Raw genomic sequence first — 21,425 nt, forward strand, 5'->3', positions numbered from 1 at the left:
AGAGAGAAAATGTCAATGATGTTAATGAGAGATTTTTTTTTTATTTTTTTTTTAAATACCAGATGATCCAGGTAGTTGAGTTATGTGGGTGATGTCATTGACTGGTCTTGTTTCTGTTAGATAGAAAGCAATTATACTTTATGAACTCAAGACTAATAATCCGCATTAGTGTTAGAGGACATAATGGCTGAGGCTCAACATTTATAACCAGACTGAGGGAAAAGTAAACATTTAAAAGTCACTCCACCCTGAAAATAAATATTAGATGTCCTTGTTTAGACAGTAAAAGGCACCATCAGTACTTTGTGTACACTTCATGTGCCATTTGCCTTTTTATAATCATGCTAGATTTATTTGATGTTTCTCGTTTTTTTGTATTTCATTTTCAAACACTTTCTATGAAGCTTGTATGTACAATGCATTATAAGGATTGTCTTTTTAAACCTTATAATCAGATGTATGCTCTCATAGATCATTTTAACCACAGATATAATATGTTGATAATGTTAAGAAAAGTTTGTGTGTGTGTGTGTGTGTGCGTGCGTGCGTGTTTGTTCATGTTTTTCTATGGGGACTTCAACCTGAATGCATACTGACTCATGGGGACATAAATTGAGGTCCCCATGAGGAAACATACCAGCTTATAAATCATACAGAGTTTTGAAAATGTAAAAATGGAGAAAGTTTTGTGTAATTGGTAGATTAAGGGGTAGGGTTAGTGTAAGGGGAGATCATATAACGTTTGAACATTATTAAAACCGTTAAGTCTATAGTCCCCACAAAGATAGTGAACCAGACGTGTGCGCGCGTGTTTGTGTGTGTGTGTGTGTGTGTTCACCACACAGGCTAAATATTATCATCCCCCTTCTAATCTGCTCACTAGTCAGTCTCAGCACAAGCCAATAAAAAGCCATATAGTTCTTTATATTATGCTTTTGATCTTCTACCATCTGGACGACGGCATGTGTTCCCAGATGTATGAAAAATAGGTCCAAACTATCTTTTATTCCCCAAGCAATCAAGTTTTTAAATTCATCTTCTAGTGTTAATTGATGGCCAGCTGGTCTGGGGCCAGTTGCATAAACTAAGCCATTATGTTAAGACAGTGTCTTAAGATCTAGTATGAGCCACTAGCAGTTAGGCAAGTGGCATTCAGTCTTACTTTTTGTATCAAATTAGGCCAGTCTATGTTTTTATGTAACTGATTTTAAAAAAATTATGAACAGTCTTAAAGAAAAAAAAATGTATGTCTAACTTGTAAGACTAGTCTTAACGGTTTATGCAACCGGCCCCTGGTCATCTCATTTTGTCATTTCATTTTATCTTATCTTAAATCAGATTGATTTGTTTTAAATTATGTTTGTATATGCCAATGTGAAATTTTAAATGTCTGTGTGAGTATGCTGCATATCTACTTTCCTTACGGGGATACATAAAAAAAAAAAAACAATATAGTCAACCTCTAATATGCATGAAACAGGTTCCATTGACAATGTTTTGTTATTTTACCCTGTCTAGAAACGTCATGACCTAATTGTAAGGTATAGGCTAGATATCCCACGAACATACAATTCATCTCTCAGAATAACATCTGCAAAGATTTCTTATTAGTATCACCACTTGTAGTGTGTGAATAGAGAATCATTCCATTTTAAACTGGCCAACAAAAAACTACAACAACTGGCCACGAGCTGCGTCACTCAAGCGACAAAATCCTCTCAAGTCCTGCTGACTTCCCTTCGATGAAGCGTGGGCGGCGCCGTCTCCTCTCCTCCCCCCACAATCCCTCTCTCTTCCTCCCTCCCAGGCACTCACGCCTCCTGCCCTTGACTCTTACGGATCGTAGGAGGAGTGAGAGGAGAGGCAGTGATCTGTTCCTGTTTTTAAATGGCAGCGACCGATCTCTGCTTTCGACTGTTTTCCGACCGTCTGCGTTTCTCCATGCCCGTGCTGCAGCTCAGATGGGAGACGTAAGTGCAGCGGCTGTCTGGCACGTGAACACGCGCGGCGGCAGGTCTCTCTGGCGGGCCATCCCAGGCACGGGATGCTGAACGGGAGCCGTGAGGGTTTGTTTGAACTGGGCAGGCAGCTCCAGCAGGAAGGAGACTCACAAGCTGCTCTGCACTGCTTTCTGAGCTGCCTGCTGGGACTCACACATGTGCAGAGCTTCCACTCGCTTCCCAACTGCCTGCATCAGGTGAGCCCTGCAGGATGGAGCTCTGTAACGATGCATTATGGGATAGAATCCATTCAAATGGGCTTTAATTGTGCACACAATTGTTGGTAGGCTAGCATGCATGTACACATAAAGCTGTGGTTTGCATGCATGCATTTTTTTTAACGATTCAATGGCACACTAACCCAAAACTAGCTTTAGTCAATGCATATTTTACACTGGCAAATGCATTCTGAAACATTCATGCTCTACACTGACAGCATGAGCCGGCACAGCAAACACGCTCATATGCAAAGAGTGTGTGGTCACATTTGTTTGCTAGTGCACAGGAGACGTGCTTGATATGGTCTTACCGCTTAAGCATGGTTTGTTTATCGTTTTGTCGCAAGCTAATGCAATAGCCATTCAGAGTCCATCATCTGTTTACATGAAGCATCAGGGCAATTTATCTTATGATGTCTGCAGCTAGTAAACATATTTCTTCATGTGTTCACTTCCCTTGAGTAATCATGGAATCTATTCGATGACAGTCCGTCAGATAAAAACACTCAGCCCTGCTTACACACTCGGGTTGCTCCGTTAAACTCTCTCACAAGGGTCTCAAGCAATGTCCAGAATATAAACATGGGCTCTTACACAAGAATACTTGAATGTGTGGTATGACATTGGCCAGACGGAGTTGCTTCAGACCTTACAAAAAAACAAAACATTTCGAAAATGTATCTCTAACATTAACTATAACATTTCACCTGAGGTATTTTGTGTTGAAACTAGAATGTTACTTTTTCAGACAATTCAACATGTTCAGGTCATATTTTAGCCTAAATTTGAAAGGAAGAAATATAAAACTTTATTGTGAATTATTACAAGATTTTTTTTTAATGTATTTAAATTTTAGAAACATTATTCCAGATTACTGCCCAAAAAATGCATTTATATATAATATATATATATATCATGACAACTCTTGAATTGATAAGAATGGAATGTACATATTTGCCTTGACGGGCTAGATCTGCTATGCTGCTATTGCTGACATGAGTGAAGGCCACTGCCAAAAAAAAATGCACATAAATACAGGGAATAGGATATGAGCTGCTGCAAGGAAAGTATGGAGAATAGGGCTGGGTATTGACACAAATCGATTGGTTCGACAGTCACGGTTCGATTCGATTTCCATTCACAAGCTTTCGATTCGATTCAATATCGATTATTGTGGATATATATCAGATACAGTACATGGCAAATTTTGCTGTACTGCAAACTAATGCTGTAAACTATACATGGGTGTCAAGTTGGTACTACATTACTGTAATATTGAATGTTAAAATGAACTGATTTAAAAATAAACGAATGACTGTCAATTATGTTTTTTTAAAATAGTAAAGTTATAATACTAACTTTACAATTACATGATCATATTTCTACTCCAATTTGTTTTTGAAATATAAACATTTAAATGGTGGCAGTCATACAAACTTGACAGATTTAATCAAACATGCATTAATATTGAAGAACATTAAAAATTATAATGAATATGTTATGTGGTGCATATCAAAATGTTCATCTCTAGGGTACATTTTTCTACCTGACTAACAAGTGTATGGTCACTGAATGGTTTTTCTGAGGTAAATGTGACATTGTGACATTGTTTACAAACTGTTTTATTGACGTCTTTCCGCGGTTGAAACGCTGATTGGGCGATTACATGAGACATGATACGGATTTTGGAAAGTTGTAATGTATATTTAAACATACCCTTAGACGTTCATTGATGTTTATTTCGCGCTGTAACTGGTATTAAAGCGGGAGGAGATGATCAGTTCACGTGAGCTGCTACAGCGATCTGTCAGACAACATTAAACCGCGGCAAAACGGTATTTATTTTTGTATATTTTGTAATAAAATGGATGTAATTTTAAATCTGAGACTTTCATATCAAAAATAACAAAAAAAGATTTTTGCTTTTTTATTGATTATTACTTTTTATTTTATTTTTTTGGATGGGATGCGAGCTAAAATGATCCGTTCATTCATAAACTGAAAACAGGATGACTAATCGATTCTTGGGATTGAAGAATTGATATTGGTTCATAAAAATGAGAATCGATTAAAATCGAGAAATCAATATTTTTTTTACTCAGCCCTAATGGAGAACCCCCTATCAGAACTAGGCAGGTGGTGCTGGGGAAGGTGGGGGGATACAGCCGGCTTTAGGAGAAGCTATCAGCTTGAAAAATTTATATATTACTGTTTTATATATTTATTTATTTTTATATATTTATATTTATGACACATTATGGTAATGAGAAATAGAGGGAATATGCTTAATTCTCACAAAAATAAGGTCAAAATGTGACCCTGGACCAAAAAAACAGTCATAAGTCGCACAGGTTTGTGGCAATAGCCAACAATACATTGTATGGGTTTTTCTTTTATGACAAAAATTATTAGGATATTAAGTAAAGATCATGTTCCATGAAGATATTTTGTAAATTCCCTACTGTAAATATATATATATAAAAAAATTACTATAAGTAGGTAAATGCATTGCTAAGGATTTTCTCAATATTTCCCTCAGATTCCAGATTTTCAAATAGTTGAATCTCGGCCAAATATTGTCCTAAACCATACATCAATGGAAAGCTTATGTATTCAGCTTTCAGATGATGTATACATCTCAATTTCCAAAAAATTACCCACATGACTGGTTTTGTGATCCAGGGTCACAAATGTGAAAAAAATTCCTTCTATCTTCCTCCTTTCCATTCTAAAATGTGTTTGTTTGTTTGTTTGTTAAATGTTACTGTAAATACTGGACATGCTTTCTCTCTTTTATTCTGTGAAGCACTTGAATTTTTCAGACAGTATTCTCTCTTAATTCCTTCATACAGATTGCTGAACTCTACATTGATGAGAAGAATTGTATCCTTTTTGATAAAGTGTCAACCCTCACTCCGCATTCTGAACATAGGCCTGGTTTCACAAACAGGGTTTAGATTAATCCAGGATTTGGCCTTAGTTCAATTAGGATATTTCAGTTTTTAAAAAAAAACACACAAAAAAACATTCTGGTGTGCATAATGAGAGAAACCAATGGCACTGACATATTTTAAGATGTCAGTGCAAGTTACTTTCAGTTAAAACAGCTCAAACATGCATTTTAGTCTGGAACTAGGCTTAAAGTGTTACTGGAACTAGGCTTAAAGTTCGCCCAAAAATGAAAATTAGCCCATGATTTACTCATTTACCCTCAAGTCATCCTTGGTGTATATGACATTCTTCTTTCAGACGAATAAAATCAGAGTTATATTAAAATGTCCTGGCTCTTCCGAGCTTTATAATGGCAGTGGCTGTTGGGTCATTTTTGAAGTCCATAAAAGTGCATCTATCCGTCATATAACGGCTCCACATGGCACCGGGGGGTTAATAAAGGCCTTCTTAAGCAAAGCGGTGCGTTTGTGTAAGAAAAATATCCATATTTAAAACTTTATGAAGTAAATAATCTATCTTCCGGCGACTCGCCTTCCGTATTCAACTTACAGAAAAAGTGTAGCGCCTCTCGCAGTTCAAAATGCTTAAGCTACGTTGCTCGTCAGACATAGCGAAAGCATTTTGAAACGCATCGATTCGCTTCAGAAGGCCTTTATTAAACCCCCTGGAGCAGTGTGGAGCACGTTATATAACGGACAGATGCACTTTTATGGACATTTAAAAATGACCCAACAGTCACTGCCATTATAAAGCTTGGAAGAGCCAGGACATTTTTAATACAACTTCGATTTTATTGGTCTGAAAAAAAGAATGCCATATACACACCTAGGATGACTTGAGGGTGAGTAAATCATGGAATCATTTTCATTTTTGGGTGAACTAACCCTTTAAGCCTTGTCTGTGAAACCCGGGAAATAAAGTAATAAATCCTGCATGCAATGAAATTCTGTATTTTTCATACTGTATGTGCAAAGCAGTTTGCTTATCCCAGGGCCTTTACAACTGTAGCTTCTTCAGTGTGGTCTTTTTCCTAAGAGGATTTGTGGACACTTATCGTATGTCAGCTGAAAGAGCATCACAGCTAATTAACCTGCATAGACCCAGCGTGAGCTCCACTGTCATTATTCATCGACGGACTGCAGTTAACATCAAGGCTAGTGTTACGTGACATACATTCCCTCTTAAACCCATGGCCTCTCAATTACTAAAGCATAGAGTTTAAGCGGGTTCAAGACTGGTAGTTTCAGCTCAATCGGGTCATTTACAAGCCATTAACCAAGATCATTCATAACCTCTTTTCCAATTAAAATCCAATTACATGTGAATTGCTTTCAACATATTTTCTCTGATCTTAACCAGTAAATAGCGATGGGACGTGGTGAAAAATGTGATCTCTGTAATTACATAAAAGAGAAATAATTGATGTAGATTTTATCATTTAATTGAATATGCTATTTAATTACACGCAAAACATTAGTCTGTTAAATCAATGCACAACAAGGGAATTTGGAATAGGTGATTTGAGGAGCTGGGGATGAATTGGATGTGATTGCACGGGGATTTTATCTGGAATGTTCTGCCATTATATTATCCTCATATGAACCAGTGCTCATGCATAGCCTATCAGTAAAATATAGTCAGCAAATATACTTGCTTGTTTTTACAAACAGTATTAAAGGGTTAGTTCACCCAAAAATGAAAGTAATGTCATTAATTACTCACCCTCATGCCGTTCCACACCCATAAGACCTCCGTTCATCTTCGGAACACAAATGAAGATATTTTTGTTGAAATCCGTTACATTAATGTACTAAAAACATATTTAAATCAGTCCATGTGAGTACAGTGGTTCAATATTAATATTATAAAGCGACGATAATATTTTTGGTGTGCTAGGGCTGGGCGATATGGCTGAAAACGGTATCACGATATAAGTGTTTCATATCGATCGATATCGATAATTATTTATATTTTTTATTACCTATTTAAAATAAGAACCAGGAGAAAAATATTTTACATTTAAACATTTTTATTTTAAACGTAACCTTCCTCTGATTATAAGGCAGAAATGGCAACACAACCATGCAAAACACTCAAATAATAAAATCACAATGAACACTTTTGATCTCTTAACATTAAGGTGCAGTGCCTTCGTTATTTCTATGTAACCGTTACCGTATAGATGCTTTGTCATAAGGCACTGATGCAGAGTAACATTACCTCTCCATGTAGTTTCAAAGGCTGAATCCAAAATCGCCCCTTATACCCTTAAATAGGGCACTATTTTAGGGGACAGCCATTTGTAGTGTTGTCCAAAACGATAGTGGACGTTATTGAGTGCACTCATTCTATTCCACTTTGCACCGCAATAACGAGTCCAAATTCACTCACTTGTTTTCATTCACTCCTTCAAGTGAACTGTACCAGTGGACTAAAGTAGGGAATAGTGATTGAGGGTATAGGGGGCAATTTCGGATTCAGCCAAAGTCAAGAATAGCACAACGGTGAGCGCGCCGAGTATAAACACGACCCCAAACGAACGAGGCGCGCGTCAGTGGAGGCTCGAGCTGCCGAGCCAGACGAAAGTATAAACAAGGCTGGTAAAACAAGTTTGTGGTATTACCAGTCGTGGGGACGACGGTCTTGCATATTTTGCAGACGACATTGGTCTGACTATGGTCAGACTTATAAAATTCAAAAAACTGCCATACTGGCGAGCTGGCTTGTTTTCCTGTTTTATCAACAATTTCCTCGCTCGCTGCGGCACTCATTTTCCACTTATCACTCCACGCATTTTTTATTGATATCGATTACGTGTCTATCGCGATACATATCGTTATAGTTTTATCGCCCAGCCCTATGGTGCGCCAAAAAAAACTAAATAATGACTTGTATAGTGATAACCGATTTCAAAACACTGCTTCATGAAGATTCGAACCGTTATGAATCATGATTCGGATCGCGTGTCAAACCGCCAAACTGCTGAAATCACATGACTTTGGCGCTCCGAACCACTGAATCGACTCGCTGATTCGATACGCTCCGAAGCTTCATGCAGCAGTGTTTTGAAATCGGTTATCACTATATAAGTCGTTATTTAGTTTTTTTTCACCAAAAATATTATCGTCGCTTTATAATATTAATATTGAACCACTGTACTCACATGGACTGATTTAAATGTGTTTTTAGTACATTAATGGATCTTGAGAGTGTAAGTTGCTTTGCTCCCTATGGAGGTCTCACTGAGCCTTCGGATTTGAACAAAAATATCTTAATTTGTGTTCCGAAGATGAACGGAGGTCTTACGGGTGTGGAACGGCATGAGGGTGAGTAATAAATTACATTATTTTCATTTTTGGGTGAACTAACCCTTGAAGTCTGGTCCACATTATTGACAGAACTGCCCACATACGTACACAGGACACATTTGATTGACAAGTGTAGACATATATAGCCTAATCTTTTAAAACTTTTTTTTATTATTTACTTTTCTCCTGAAAAAAATTGGATCATAGTTATAATAGAGTAATATAACTGCTGAAAATTCAGGAATAAATAAAAATGTAAAATATATTCAAATAAAAAAGTTATTTTAAGTTGTAGTAATATTTCAAAATGTTACTGTTGTACTGTATTTAATCAAATAAATGCAGCTTTGATGAGCATAAGAGACTAAACAATTAAGAATCTTACACACCCCCAACTTACCAAGAAAAGATTTGATGCCACCATCCATGCAAACTTAAATAAATGTAGTAAATGTTCTTCCTCTGAAGCACTCATTAGTAGCAAACGGTGAATGCAGTCATAACTCAAACACATTTGAATGTTAAAAACATTATATGACACCATGCTATCACGTCAAATGGGTTGCAGTTCAGGAAGATGAAAGGCATAACTTTCATCCTGTTCTCATTTTCTGACAGGAGTATACAATGGGTGTGATTGACACTTGCAAACCGGCAAGATCAACAAGAAAAAGAAATGTAGAAATTGCTTCCACAGTCGTGCTGAGATGGTGGGAAATATACATGCCAAGTAGAAGGACACAGCTATTAATTTGTTGATAAAGCACTGCATATTTCATCTAAAGCACCAGAGCTCGTACATAATAAGTAATGCACATATCTGTTTTGCCAATGCATCTCTTTGCACTCTTTATTTCTAAAGCTAGCGTGCACAACTTATTTTTAGATGCGTCTTTTTAAAATTGCTGTGCTGCATATCTGAGATTTGAAGCTGCATAATTGTCAAAAATACACAGTTGGCACCCCTAGTATTCATACCAATGAATAGTCATATACAGGGAATGCACAAAAAACAAACATTTGAACACTTCAGCCAAAAATAAAATGCGTCGTCATTGTGTTAGATAATAGAATATGAAACATGGAATGTTGAATTACTTCATACATCCACTAAAAATCACATTTGGACCAGCTGGTTAAAACGTTATAGCAAGAAATGGCTAAGAAAAGAAGGGCATTTAATATATAATGTTGTATATACAAAAAATAAATTCCATCACAACAACTATAATGAAATGACCCTTCACAATAGATAATACTTTACAACATTCGTATCGCTTTTTAAGTCCCTCAGTTCTCGCTATCTTCGAAAAGCCAAGCCAATGTTGATTCTTGTTTTATTACGAGCCCCATCACATTCTCTTTTTTGCCAGCAGACTCTTTTCTTTTCGGCCGTGTTTTTTTATGGGTGATTTCCCGGAGGTGGGAGATTTAGCTGCTTTATGTCAAACTAACCTATGGCACTCCCATACCATACACACATCAAAGTAGCCGGAGAAACTTTTCTCTATTTATGGATACGACGAGACACCAGTGATTTACTCTTTTATTTACTATCTGCCTATCTACATAAATAGTCTTGATTGTGATATTCAGGAAGTAAATTTTCACTTTTATGCAGATGACACTGTCATGTATTGTGGTGCACCTTCTAAACAGCAAGCCTTGCTTAAGCTTCAAATGGCTTTTGATGTGATTCAGTCACGGCTTCATACACTAAAACTTGTTTTAAATGCTGATAAAACCAAGCTCGTGTTATTTTAAAGCTCGAGAAAGGTAGTAGATAATCTTATTCCTCTCTAGACTTTAATGTGATGCATTATCTTTTGGCTCTCACATAACTAAGCTAAAGAAAAAATTAAAGATAAAGCTTGGGTTTTATTATAGAAACAAGTTTTGTTTTTCATTTAATGTAAGAAAGAGGTTAGTTTCTGCTACTTTTTTGCCTGTACTTGGTTACGGTGACGTGGTGTACGAGTTTGCTGCTTCTCATCTTCTCTCTCCCTTGGATGCCGTTTATAATAGTGCTCTAAGATTTATATCAGATTGTAAACCTTTAACTCATCATTGCACTTTGTATAACAGAGTAGCTTGGCCTTCTCTGTCCATTAGAAGGAAAATGCACTGGTATCTAATTATTTATAAAACCATTCTGGGCTGTTGCCTTCATATTTAGGTTGTCTTATTCAACAGAAAATTGTTGGGAAATATTCTCTTTGGTCTCAAAATTGTTAAACTCTTTCTGTTCCGTTTGTTAGAACTGCTTTTGTGTATGCAGCACCGTCCGATTGGAATCTACTCCAAATGAAATTGAAATGACAAACTCTGTTGTCTATGGAACATTTTAAATCTATTATTCGGTCGGCCACTTGAAGAAGACTCAGTGATGTGCAATTGTGTTTTAAAAATTGTTTTGTTTTGTCTTGTAAGTTTGTGATTGTAATTACTGTCCATTCTTGGCCAGGACACTCCTGTAAAAGAGATTTTATGGTTAAATGAAGGTCAAATAAAAAAAATGTACATCCTGCCATCCTGCTAAAATATAAACACTTATAGCTCAATAAGATTACCATAGTGAATCAGGGTAATACAAAAACATGTTTAGGAAGTAAACTTAGTTATAAAATGTCTTAATTTTTTAACAAAAAAGTGCATACCTTTATCTAAAACTAAAACCATTAAAAAAAAATTGTTGTTAATAAAAATAACATTTTAAATTAAAAACTAATTCAAAATAGTATATAACTAGTAAATATTATAGTAAAATCTTAAAATTTTACAGTAAAAAACTATAATAGTATCTCGATGATACTAAAATAACTGACTATATATAAGTAATATTTCTAACAATATGAAGGATAAGGCATTTAATCAGATGCTAAGGCTATGCTAAATGAACGACAAAAATTATTACAAAATCCAAGCGGAATACATTTGTTCCTGGTCTGTCCTCCACAGCTAATTCAACGGTTAGCATCACATGCACCACAAATAGATTTATCACTTTCAAACTGATCCCCATGCGGTTAGTCAGCAAATTCAGATGTTCCTCAGCCAGCTGGGATCTAAAAATATGTCCGGAACACCTGGGAATATGATGCTCATTCTTGGAAAAGTTCATTTTAAGAGGTACAACATAATTTAGCACTGCTTACAATGAGACACACACACCAGAATAGTCGCAATCTATCAACACAAATAAAGGGGATTGTTGCACCCAAAAATAAATATATTCTGACATCTATCTTCTACTCAACCTATGGCTCTACTATTACTATTGCTCATACTCTTGGTAATAAATGTTGGCATGTTATTCATCCTCCAGAGTTTGTGCTACAGTTATAAATGACACCTCAAAATGTTTTTTTGAAAACAAGTGTGCCATAAGTGATCAGATCACCTGGTGGATCCATATTTAAGGATTTCATATCATAGGGATTTTTAGTAAGCAACCGAAATACCTTAGAAACCTCACAAGAAAGCAAAACACCCTAGCAACTGCAAAACAACACCCTGGCAACGCAGCAAATTTTGTACAAGCCATAACACACATAAAACATTAAAAACAATTCTTAAAAAATATATATATTTTGCTAGGCCATACACTAAAAGTTTGGGGTCGGGAAAATGTTTTAATGTTTTTGAAAGAAGTCTCTTATGCTCACAAAAGCATGCATTTATTTGATCCAAAATATAGTAAAACAGTAATTTTGTAAAATTATTACAATTTAAAATAACTGTTTTCTATTTGAATCTATTTTAAAATGTAATTTATTCCTGTGATGGCAAATTTGTTGTTTCATCTTAAAAAAGGGAAGTGTTTGTGCTGACTTAAAGTTTTAAGTTTAGTGAACTCAAATATCCAAGTTGTCACTTAGTACAACTTTACATTTCAAGTTGCAAATTTTAAGGTAGCGCACAAACAATAATTTCTTAAGTTGAAACATTTTTTAGTTTAGTTAAATGATTTAGTGATGCAAATAGAGTTAATTTCGGCTGTACAGCAGCTCTAAAAGAAAATAGTCTCATTGTTCAGCTGAAGTCAGTTTTTCAGTTCAGTTTATATGAATATTTAATATAATGAATATTTTTTATTATGAAAGAAAACTGTTTCTTTCTTTTTCTAGAACCTTTTGTGCAATGGAAATGTTCTTTGGATATTAACGGTTCTTCATGGAGCCATACACACTGTCAAAGAACCTTTAATTTTAAGAGTTTGTGGAAACTGATGAAAAATATTGAAATATATTATTAATAATATTAAATATGATTAATTTCTTTAAAAAAAATTAAAAAAAAACCTTTTGAATGGTAGTGCATAATACTTGTTTGACTTTTTTAGTTAGTTAGTTTGTTTATTATAAATAGTTATGTAGATAAAGCAAACTTTAAAAATTCTAACAAGTTTCAGCTGTTCTTTAACATACCAAAATAGAAACATCAGCAACTCACTGCACAAATAAGAAATACTGCCAGTATCTAGGTCATTCATGTCTATTTTAAGAACATTTCCCTTTCTGGCCGGGTTTTTGTAATGACACTTAAGGGCAGATATGATCTTCTTACAAAGACATGCCTTTGAAAACATTGAGCAAACTCTTTAGTGACTATTTATAGAACAGCTGCAAGTCTTTCTGTAGAGCTAAAACGAGAAGGTGACATGAGCACTAACCAATCAAAATATCAAACAGTCCTTGAACTAGAATAGGGATTTTATGTTTGACTGTTTTTCTGTTTAGGCAATGCATTACATTTTCAGTGAAGACCAGCGTTTTATATCGTCTTTGGTGATGCTAGCAGCTGAACAAATCAGGATTTCACTGAGCACGAGTAATTGGGCGGGTGTGTGTGATCATAACAAAAGTCTATTTCATGGTGACAAGCATGTCTAATCCTTCACCCGTATAAAATCAGATGGGAAAGCTCTGCAGTTCATTCAGGCGGAGAAGATGTTTTACGAAGTGGCATTGATCGAGCTCACCTCGCTGCAGGCCAGCACAGGCAGGTCCACTTTTTATGGCTTTACTTGAATATATTTTTTATGATGCTGTTGAGTGGACATGTCTCCTTGACCAGTGTGTATCATTCACTATAGACATTATTATCATACATGTGTACAGTAATATATTTAAGTAATATCACACAAGCAAGATATTCAGGTCAGCAGCATGATTGTGAGTGTGTGCACTACTTTTATACAACTGTTCAACAAACAAAAAGTTAATAGTGAATAACCTACATTTCAAACACCTTAATATTAGCTGTTACTTTGTGTAATTTGGTCCATCAGCAAAAATAGTTCCAAGCTGTATCAACCTAGTGAATCAACAATAGTGGTCTTTCCTTCAAGAATGAATCCCTGTTTATGAACTAATCGGTTCAGTGAATAATTCAATGGCTTACTCATAAAGATGGCGTATTCCGATCGACCGCAAGTGCCCTGTGAAGTAGACTTCATAGGGTTTTGTGCCATCTTAAAGGGATAGTTCACCCTGAAATGAAAATAAAGCCATTTTTTACTCACTCTGCTGTTGTACCAGTGCCCTATGTCCTTCTATCTTTTTCGAACCTCGAAAGCAGAAATTTAAAAAATAGTCCTGTACGCGCTCCTTCCTACAATGGCAGTGGATAGCGACCAGGCTAAAACATTACAAAAATTATACAAAAGTATCACGTAATGATACAGGGAGACGTGCGCCATATATGGAAAGTGTTCAGGAGGAATACTATAATGTTTTGCGGGAAAGAAACCGTATTATTCAGTCAAAATACTGAGCTCGGCCATTCATCTGTACGCAGTCCAAGCCATCAGCAGCCACTCACGCAATGCTGTCATGACAACCAGTACACAACATTCACTTCAGGAGGTTTTATTATTAGGATTATTGTATTATTTCTTATCATATACCTTATAGAAAAGATGAGAATTGCGTTTATTTCTATTGAGCCTGATTTCTCAAAATGGTGTGTGTGCTTATCCTGGGTACCATGACAACAGTGAGTTATAGTAAGCATGAGCACCGGCGGCTGCTGACGGCTCGCACTCATCACAGGAACGCCCTTAGAGTAACGGCCGAGCTCAGTGTTTTGACTGAATAATATGGTTTCTTTTTCGCATAACCTTATAGTAAGCCTCCTGAACACCTTTCCATATATGGCGCTCATCTCACTGTATCATTACGTGATACTTTTGTATCATTTTTGTAATGTTTTAGCCTGGTCGCTCTTCACTGCCATTATAGGAAGGAGCACGTACAGAACTATTTTTAAAATTTCTGCTTTTGAGGTCTGAAAAAGATAAAAGGACACAAGGCACTGGAACAACAGCAGGGTGAGTAAAAGATGGCTTTATTTTCATTTCAGGTTGAAATTCCCATTCGAAAAGAACATACACTCTTAAAATGAAAGGTTCCAAAACTGAATTTTCACACTGAATGGCAGAACCATTTTTGGTTCATTTTCGGAAACCTTTTCCACAATAAAGAACCTTCTGGGAAATGCAAAGGTTCTATGGATGTTAAAGTTTCTTCATGGAACCCTCAATGCCAATAAATAACCTTAATTTTTTAAGAGTGTGTGTGTTCATTTTAAAGGGCACTGCAAATGGCATAAAATGGCTCTGGTTTAATTTTCCTGGTATGCAGGGGCGTAAATCACGGGGGGGACGGGGGGGACAGGACCCCCCCAATCTGAGGGCTGTCCCCCCCTAAAAACCATGCTGAGTATTGTAAATAATATAATGATATATATTTAAAATAATTGTGTAAATAGTAAAACAATACAAAAGCAAACGGGACAAAAAATGCGCTTAAGTTTAGAAACATTTTGAGTCCCCCCTCCCCCTTGCCCCACAGTGGTTTGATCCACCGCGCACCTCAACTAACGTTACCCATAGAACGTAAAAAAACTACCACCACAAGTTTGGGGAGAGAACAAAGCTCTTCAGACAGCAGTTGTGAAACTCTAGTAAGCTGTCAATGCTATTTTATTCACTTTAAACATCAGATGAAGTGACTCTTTTCTCTTTAATACAGATTAGGCAACTGCTCAATACAGCACGAGCCGAACGAGAGTCAGATTTTATTCATCACTAGAGCAAACAGCTGACAGACAAGATGATCGCGGAAGTTTTGGTTTCAAAGCGAAATGTAAAAGTGCCTATTTAAGGGAGTGTGTCATTGTACTGTTTTCTTGCTGTGTTTTTCATTAAGAATAATAGGCTAATGAACCCATAATTCAAGCAACCCGCCCTCGAATTGGCGCAAATATATGCGCACGGCGCTCTGTCAGATCTGTGTAGGGTTTTGCTCAATATGATAATAAGTGGCAGATCAGAGGGCTTGCTGCAGTTGAATATCTAAAGATCTGAATAGTATAAAATACTATGTGGAGGATGCAAGATAATTTTATATAATATGACTGTGTGGTGAACCTTACTCATATTTAAACAACTATTGCTTTGTGTTGTTGGTCAGATAAAATGACAGAGAAAAGAAAAACGGACATTAGATAATTTTTCAGTGCACCAAACGCCAAATAAGCACACATTGTTTTTTTATTTTTTTTGTGGTACACATATCCTTACAAGTACGATTTTGGCTGTATTATTTGTGTCCCCTTCAAAAATTGCTCTTGAGAAATTTCATGTTTATCGTCCCCCCCAACTGTTAGATAAAATTTACGCCCCTGCTGGTATGGTTTTTACACATTTGTTTGCCGGTAAAAAGTGTACAAGATGCGACCGTTATCAAGGGATATATAAGATATAAGAGGACACATCTAATATAACCAAATTAAATTTTTCATATTTGGCTTGTTTCATTCCTGAATGAATCAGTATTTTGACTAACTGGTTATCTAGCTATACATTTACATGCACCCAAATAATCATTAATCGGATTGGTGGCTTAATCGGACTGAAAAGCCTTCATTATACAGATTAATCTGAACTATATTATTGAATATATATTGAAAGGGGTGGTGAAGACCTGAAAAAATCAGATTATTATTTAAAGCATGTAATTGATTGAATCCAACTTAAAAATGCCTTGTGCACATGTGCAGTGCTGTGATGTATGGAAGCTTGTTTCCACCACTGAATAAAACATTTAAAAAGATAATTGCGACTTTAAAAAAAACAAAAACTTTTAATTGTTTATCTCACAATTGTGAGTTTATATCTTGCAATTCTGACTTTTTTTCTCAGACTTGTGATATAATCTTGCAATTGTGAATTATGAAGCAAGAATTGCGTGATATAGTTAGAATTGCGAGATATAAAGTCAGAACTTTACAACTCGCTATTCTGACTTTATATTTTACAGTTCTAATTTTATAACTCTCAAATTGCGACTTTATATCGGAATTGACAGAAACAAGCTTCCTAACTGATGTGTTTTTACACATGTGTTACGTCATACAAACCTGTTTATATGTATTTATATCTCGCGTCTTATAAACTGGTCATTGGAGGAGAAAAAGCTCTGCCGGTTACATTTTCATGGTGCCTTTCTTTGCTTCTGAATGCAGTGACTAGGGCACTGCACAGTTTTGTTCGGAATAGCCTACATGTAATGCACATGTAAGTGAATATGTGAATCAGAGTGCAATGTTTATGGTTCATATAAACTTTCAGAATCTGAAATCAGACTGAGTTTATTTGGATTGGCGAAAAAGTATGTAAACATAGCTATTTACCACCTACTGGTGCATGCCTACATTCAATAAATTTCAGGAAATGATCATCTCTGTCCTTTCCAAACCTTCTTCTGGCATACACTGCCATAAATTTGCCACAGATTAACCACAAGTTTGCAGCAAATAAATCGCAAGAGTTCAAGTCTGCTTCCACAAAGCACTGAAAATTGACCCAACAACCAACCTGTCCCCAAGGTCCTGTCACAGAGCAGTTATAAATTTAACAGAGGAGGTTCATCTTTATTTGCCGTGAGATGAACCAGTATTTATGGATGAAGGAGACCCATCGATCTCCTCCCATGGTGGACGTCTGCCTTTCCTTTGGCTGTCTGCATGCTGCTGAGACAGCATAGAGCTCTAGCATGGGCAGAGAGTACAGGAGCCTAGAGAGATATATGACCACGCTATACATTACCTCATTAAAGAGCTGTTGAGTACCAAGAAAACGCTGCCTGATTCAGCACTTTTTGCGAATGCTGCTGTAATATCTACCCTCTAGCCTTACTCAGTCCCCATCATGCAGTCTGGATACGCCAAAGGATTTCTGTGTATAGTGATACGGTGTCTGCATCATTCAACAGGTGTATTGATCCAGTAAAATTGGGTTTGAATACAGAAGTGCATTTGGGGGGGGCAGTCATGGCCTAATGGTTAGAGAGTCGGACTAGTAACCGGAAGGTTGCGTGTTCGAGTCTCTGGCAGGAATTGTCGGTGGGGGGAGTGAATAACCAGCGCCCTTCTCCACCCTCAATACCACGACTGAGGTGAGACCCTTGAGCAAGGCACCGAACCCCCAACTGCTGCCCGGGCGCTGCAGCAATATGGCTGCCCACTGCTCCGGGTGTGTGTTCACTACTGTGTGACTGCACTTGGATGGGTTAAATGCTGAGCACAAATTCCAAGTATGGGTCACCATACTTGGCCACACGTCACTTCACTTCTTAGTGGCTGCTCACACAGAACCTGTTTTGCTCCACTGCGCTGTTTTTTCCATCGTTTTATGTAAACGTGCTAGATGTGTTTAACCTTTGCGTTCGCATCTCATGCCTTATGCAGTGTCTTAGACATGATGCCCAAAGGATACTTAGTTTTTTACACGTACACTAGGGTATGCGTATGTAACCCCTCTTGTTCAAACTGCCCGCTCAAAGCGGGACTCGAACCCTGGTCCGCCGGCATGAGAGTCCGATGCTCTAATAAGGAGGCTGAAGGCTGCAACCTCTAGCATCCGTCGTTAGAGCATCTCTTGAGATCAGAAGAGTGAGGTTTACTCACACATAAACGTGCCGGTATACAGTAATACGATAATGAACATGCACGATATTGTTATTGTGGGCACTTCAAAATACCGTGAATAATTATTTATTACGAATTATTCAGATCTTTAGAATTTTTTGAACTTTACCAATCCAACGTTTAAAATGAACAACACTGCTGTATGCTGCGTCAAAGAGGCGCGCACTGATGGAAACAAACCCAACGTGCATGAGCAGCGCAATGAACGAATGAAGGAGATGCATATTCACTTTCTGACAGCAGATGCCACTGATGGAACAGCAGAAATGCAGCCATTTCACTGGAAACCTCGTAAACATAACAGACCCAGTCAGATTTCTTTATTCACTAAGGTGCTCATCACATAACCTAATACTTAATATGACTTGGGGCTCTTCATTTTCAAACTTAAACATTTTATATTTTAATCTGGACTACATGCCCTAGATATTACAATAAGGCTCCGTTATTTAACATTAGTTACTTCATTAGTTAACAAACTGACAATGAAAAATAATTCTAAAGCATTTATTAATCTGAGTTAAATGTAAATTTCGGCATTTAAAAACACATTAAAATCAAGAGTTGTAACTCTAGCTATTTTTTAATGGACCTGAATTAACGCTAACAGTTGTTTTTTTCGCTAACGTCATCAAAGAATAATAACTTCTGTAAAAATGTAGCTCTTTGTTAATGTTAATGCATTAACTAGTGAGAACTTACCTATTGTTTGTTATAATTCTTTTGCACTTTAATCTGTTTTAAATATTTGTTTACTTTATACATTTTTGTGTATTGATTTATTGTATTTAAATGTTTGGTTATTTTTGTTATAAGAAATGTATTAAACCTGTTAGTATTTGACAATACTTTTTTTGCAACTTATTTCAATATTGTGATAATACCACATACCGTGATAAAAGCTTCAGCAATTAATCGCAGCATGAAAATTTGATACGTCACATGCCTACTCACACAGCGACTACTAGCTGGCCTCCGCTACACTCACCCCCCTAAACCTCACTCCCATCCGGGTCACGGCACCAATGTAACCCCTCTTGTTCAAACCGCCCGCTCAAAGCGGGACTTGAACCCGGCTCCTCTGGCATGAGAGTCGGATGTTCTAACAAGGAGGCTAAAGGCCGCAACATTTAGTATCAGTCACTAGAGTCTCTTGAGATCAGAGGAGTGAGGTTTACTTGCACAGCGACTACTAGCTGGCCTCCGTTACACTCACCCCCCTAAACCTCACTCCCATCCGGGTCAATCAAAAAGATCTGACTCAAAAGTACAATTCACCCATGTGTTGGACATCACTATACTTCAAGGGGTCCATACATGTCAAGGGGAGATTTCGGTGAACAACTGCTTTAATTTTAATTCCTTAAATCTGTTTCTCAGACATAACTATTGTATGACTCCTGATAATAGTGTATGAGTGATTTGGACCACTTTTGTGATACTTTTATGATGCTTTGTCTCTTTAGACTTGAACATTTTGATTAAACCAAAGAGTGGCCAGGATATTTTTCAGAAAGTCACCTCCCAGCAAGCAATATCTGCAATTGCAATGTCTCAGTTAACTATAGACCCGATATAGTCCGGCTATGAGTAACCCACTTCTAGCCAAAAGCCTAGAAACCTTGAATTTGTTTACATGTCGTTTTTTGCCTAAATAACTTGCGAGATGTATGATATTTTTTATAATGTAAGCAAAGTCAACAGTGATTACAATGTGTTTGGTTCATTTCATTGGAATTGATGACTAGTCTGTTCTTGGGTTATGGTTAGACGTCTATTACATTTTCACTGACAGCCCAAATTTTGATTATTTTAGCTTAGACGTCAGGGCTGTATTTGGAAGGCTATTACACAGCCCTGAAGTCTAGACTAAAACAAGGCAACATTGTAATAGATGTCTAACCAGTGTTGGGTAAGTTACTTCAAAAAAGTAATGAATTACTAATTACATCATCAATGTTGTATTTAAAATACTTTTCTAATTACTCTGTCTGAATACTCTGTCTAATTTAATTACTCAATAAGTAATTTAACTCATTACTTCTTAAAATCCCTATAAACCTTGTCCAGATAGACAATAGAAATTAAACTCTTAATAATTTATTTGCCATACATGAAACAGTTTTGCTTTTTAAAACATTTTAACTTTATTAAAACATACTTCAACCTTTTAGTAACAAATGTAACCTTCCTTAGTTAACAAACATAATTCCTCTGCAAAATATCTGAATAACAAAAAAATAGAATTATTCTGCAACCTATCTGAATAATAAAAAACCTTAAGCTTAGCTTAAGAGAAGTTAAGCATGTCATGTATCAAGCTGTAATTATGGAACTTACTTTCAAAGTAATGAGTACCATATTTCATACATAATGTATGTAGACGTGTTCAACAAAATTAACCATTTCATTTCTAATTCACTGTAACCTTTAGTTAACGAACAGTATTCCTCTGCAAAATAACAAAAAATAGAATTATCTGCAAAATATCAAGGTGAAAATATAATTTTTTTTCATAACATTGAGCACCAAATTTCATGCATACTGTAGGCTGTCATGTTTTTCAACAAAATAAACTAATTTCTACTGCTCAGCTGACTGCGCTGCCTCATTTTTGAAAAAGTGGTTGTATCTCATTAACATAAATGTTCGCTTGACAGTCTGTTCATTCTAGGGGTGAACACAAGATTGCCCAGGCTGGAAAGCCTTTCCACTGGTGCACTTGATGGTGTGGCTGTGTTGTACCTCAGTGAAAGGGCCTTAATCCTGGTAAACTGTCTGAGAACACTCAGCTCAGTCCCTGCAGATTTCAAATATTCCATGACCTCTGTTTCAGCAGAGTAGGCAATCCTGCTCCTCAAATGAAAAAAAGTCATCAGTTGAGTCAGCAGGCTTATTGTGATGTTGAGCAACCCACGGCACTCTGTAGTAAGCATTGCCCTAACAGTGTCTTT

The 21,425-nt window shown here is 36.6% G+C and overlaps 1 protein-coding gene across 2 annotated transcripts in view; it reads left to right on the top strand.

Moving 5' to 3' along the window:
- The first annotated feature begins 1,730 nt into the window (after positions 1-1,730).
- Positions 1,731-21,425, top strand: part of cUnh14orf180 (chromosome Un C14orf180 homolog) — a 48,188-nt gene continuing 28,493 nt past the window's right edge. The window contains exons 1-3 of one of the 2 annotated variants that reach the window (XM_079833789.1): positions 1,731-2,197; positions 5,071-5,101; positions 13,393-13,479. In XM_079833789.1, the coding sequence (XP_079689915.1) occupies positions 2,045-2,197; positions 5,071-5,101; positions 13,393-13,479 (271 nt within the window). In that variant the 5' untranslated portion in view covers positions 1,731-2,044. The remainder of the gene's footprint in view (positions 2,198-5,070; positions 5,102-13,392; positions 13,480-21,425) is intronic. The other variant, XM_079833788.1, reaches the window with a different exon arrangement.

Source organism: Gobio gobio, assembly GCF_949357685.1.
Source record: "Gobio gobio genome assembly, chromosome: 13".
Classification (NCBI taxonomy): Eukaryota; Metazoa; Chordata; class Actinopteri; order Cypriniformes; family Gobionidae; genus Gobio; species Gobio gobio.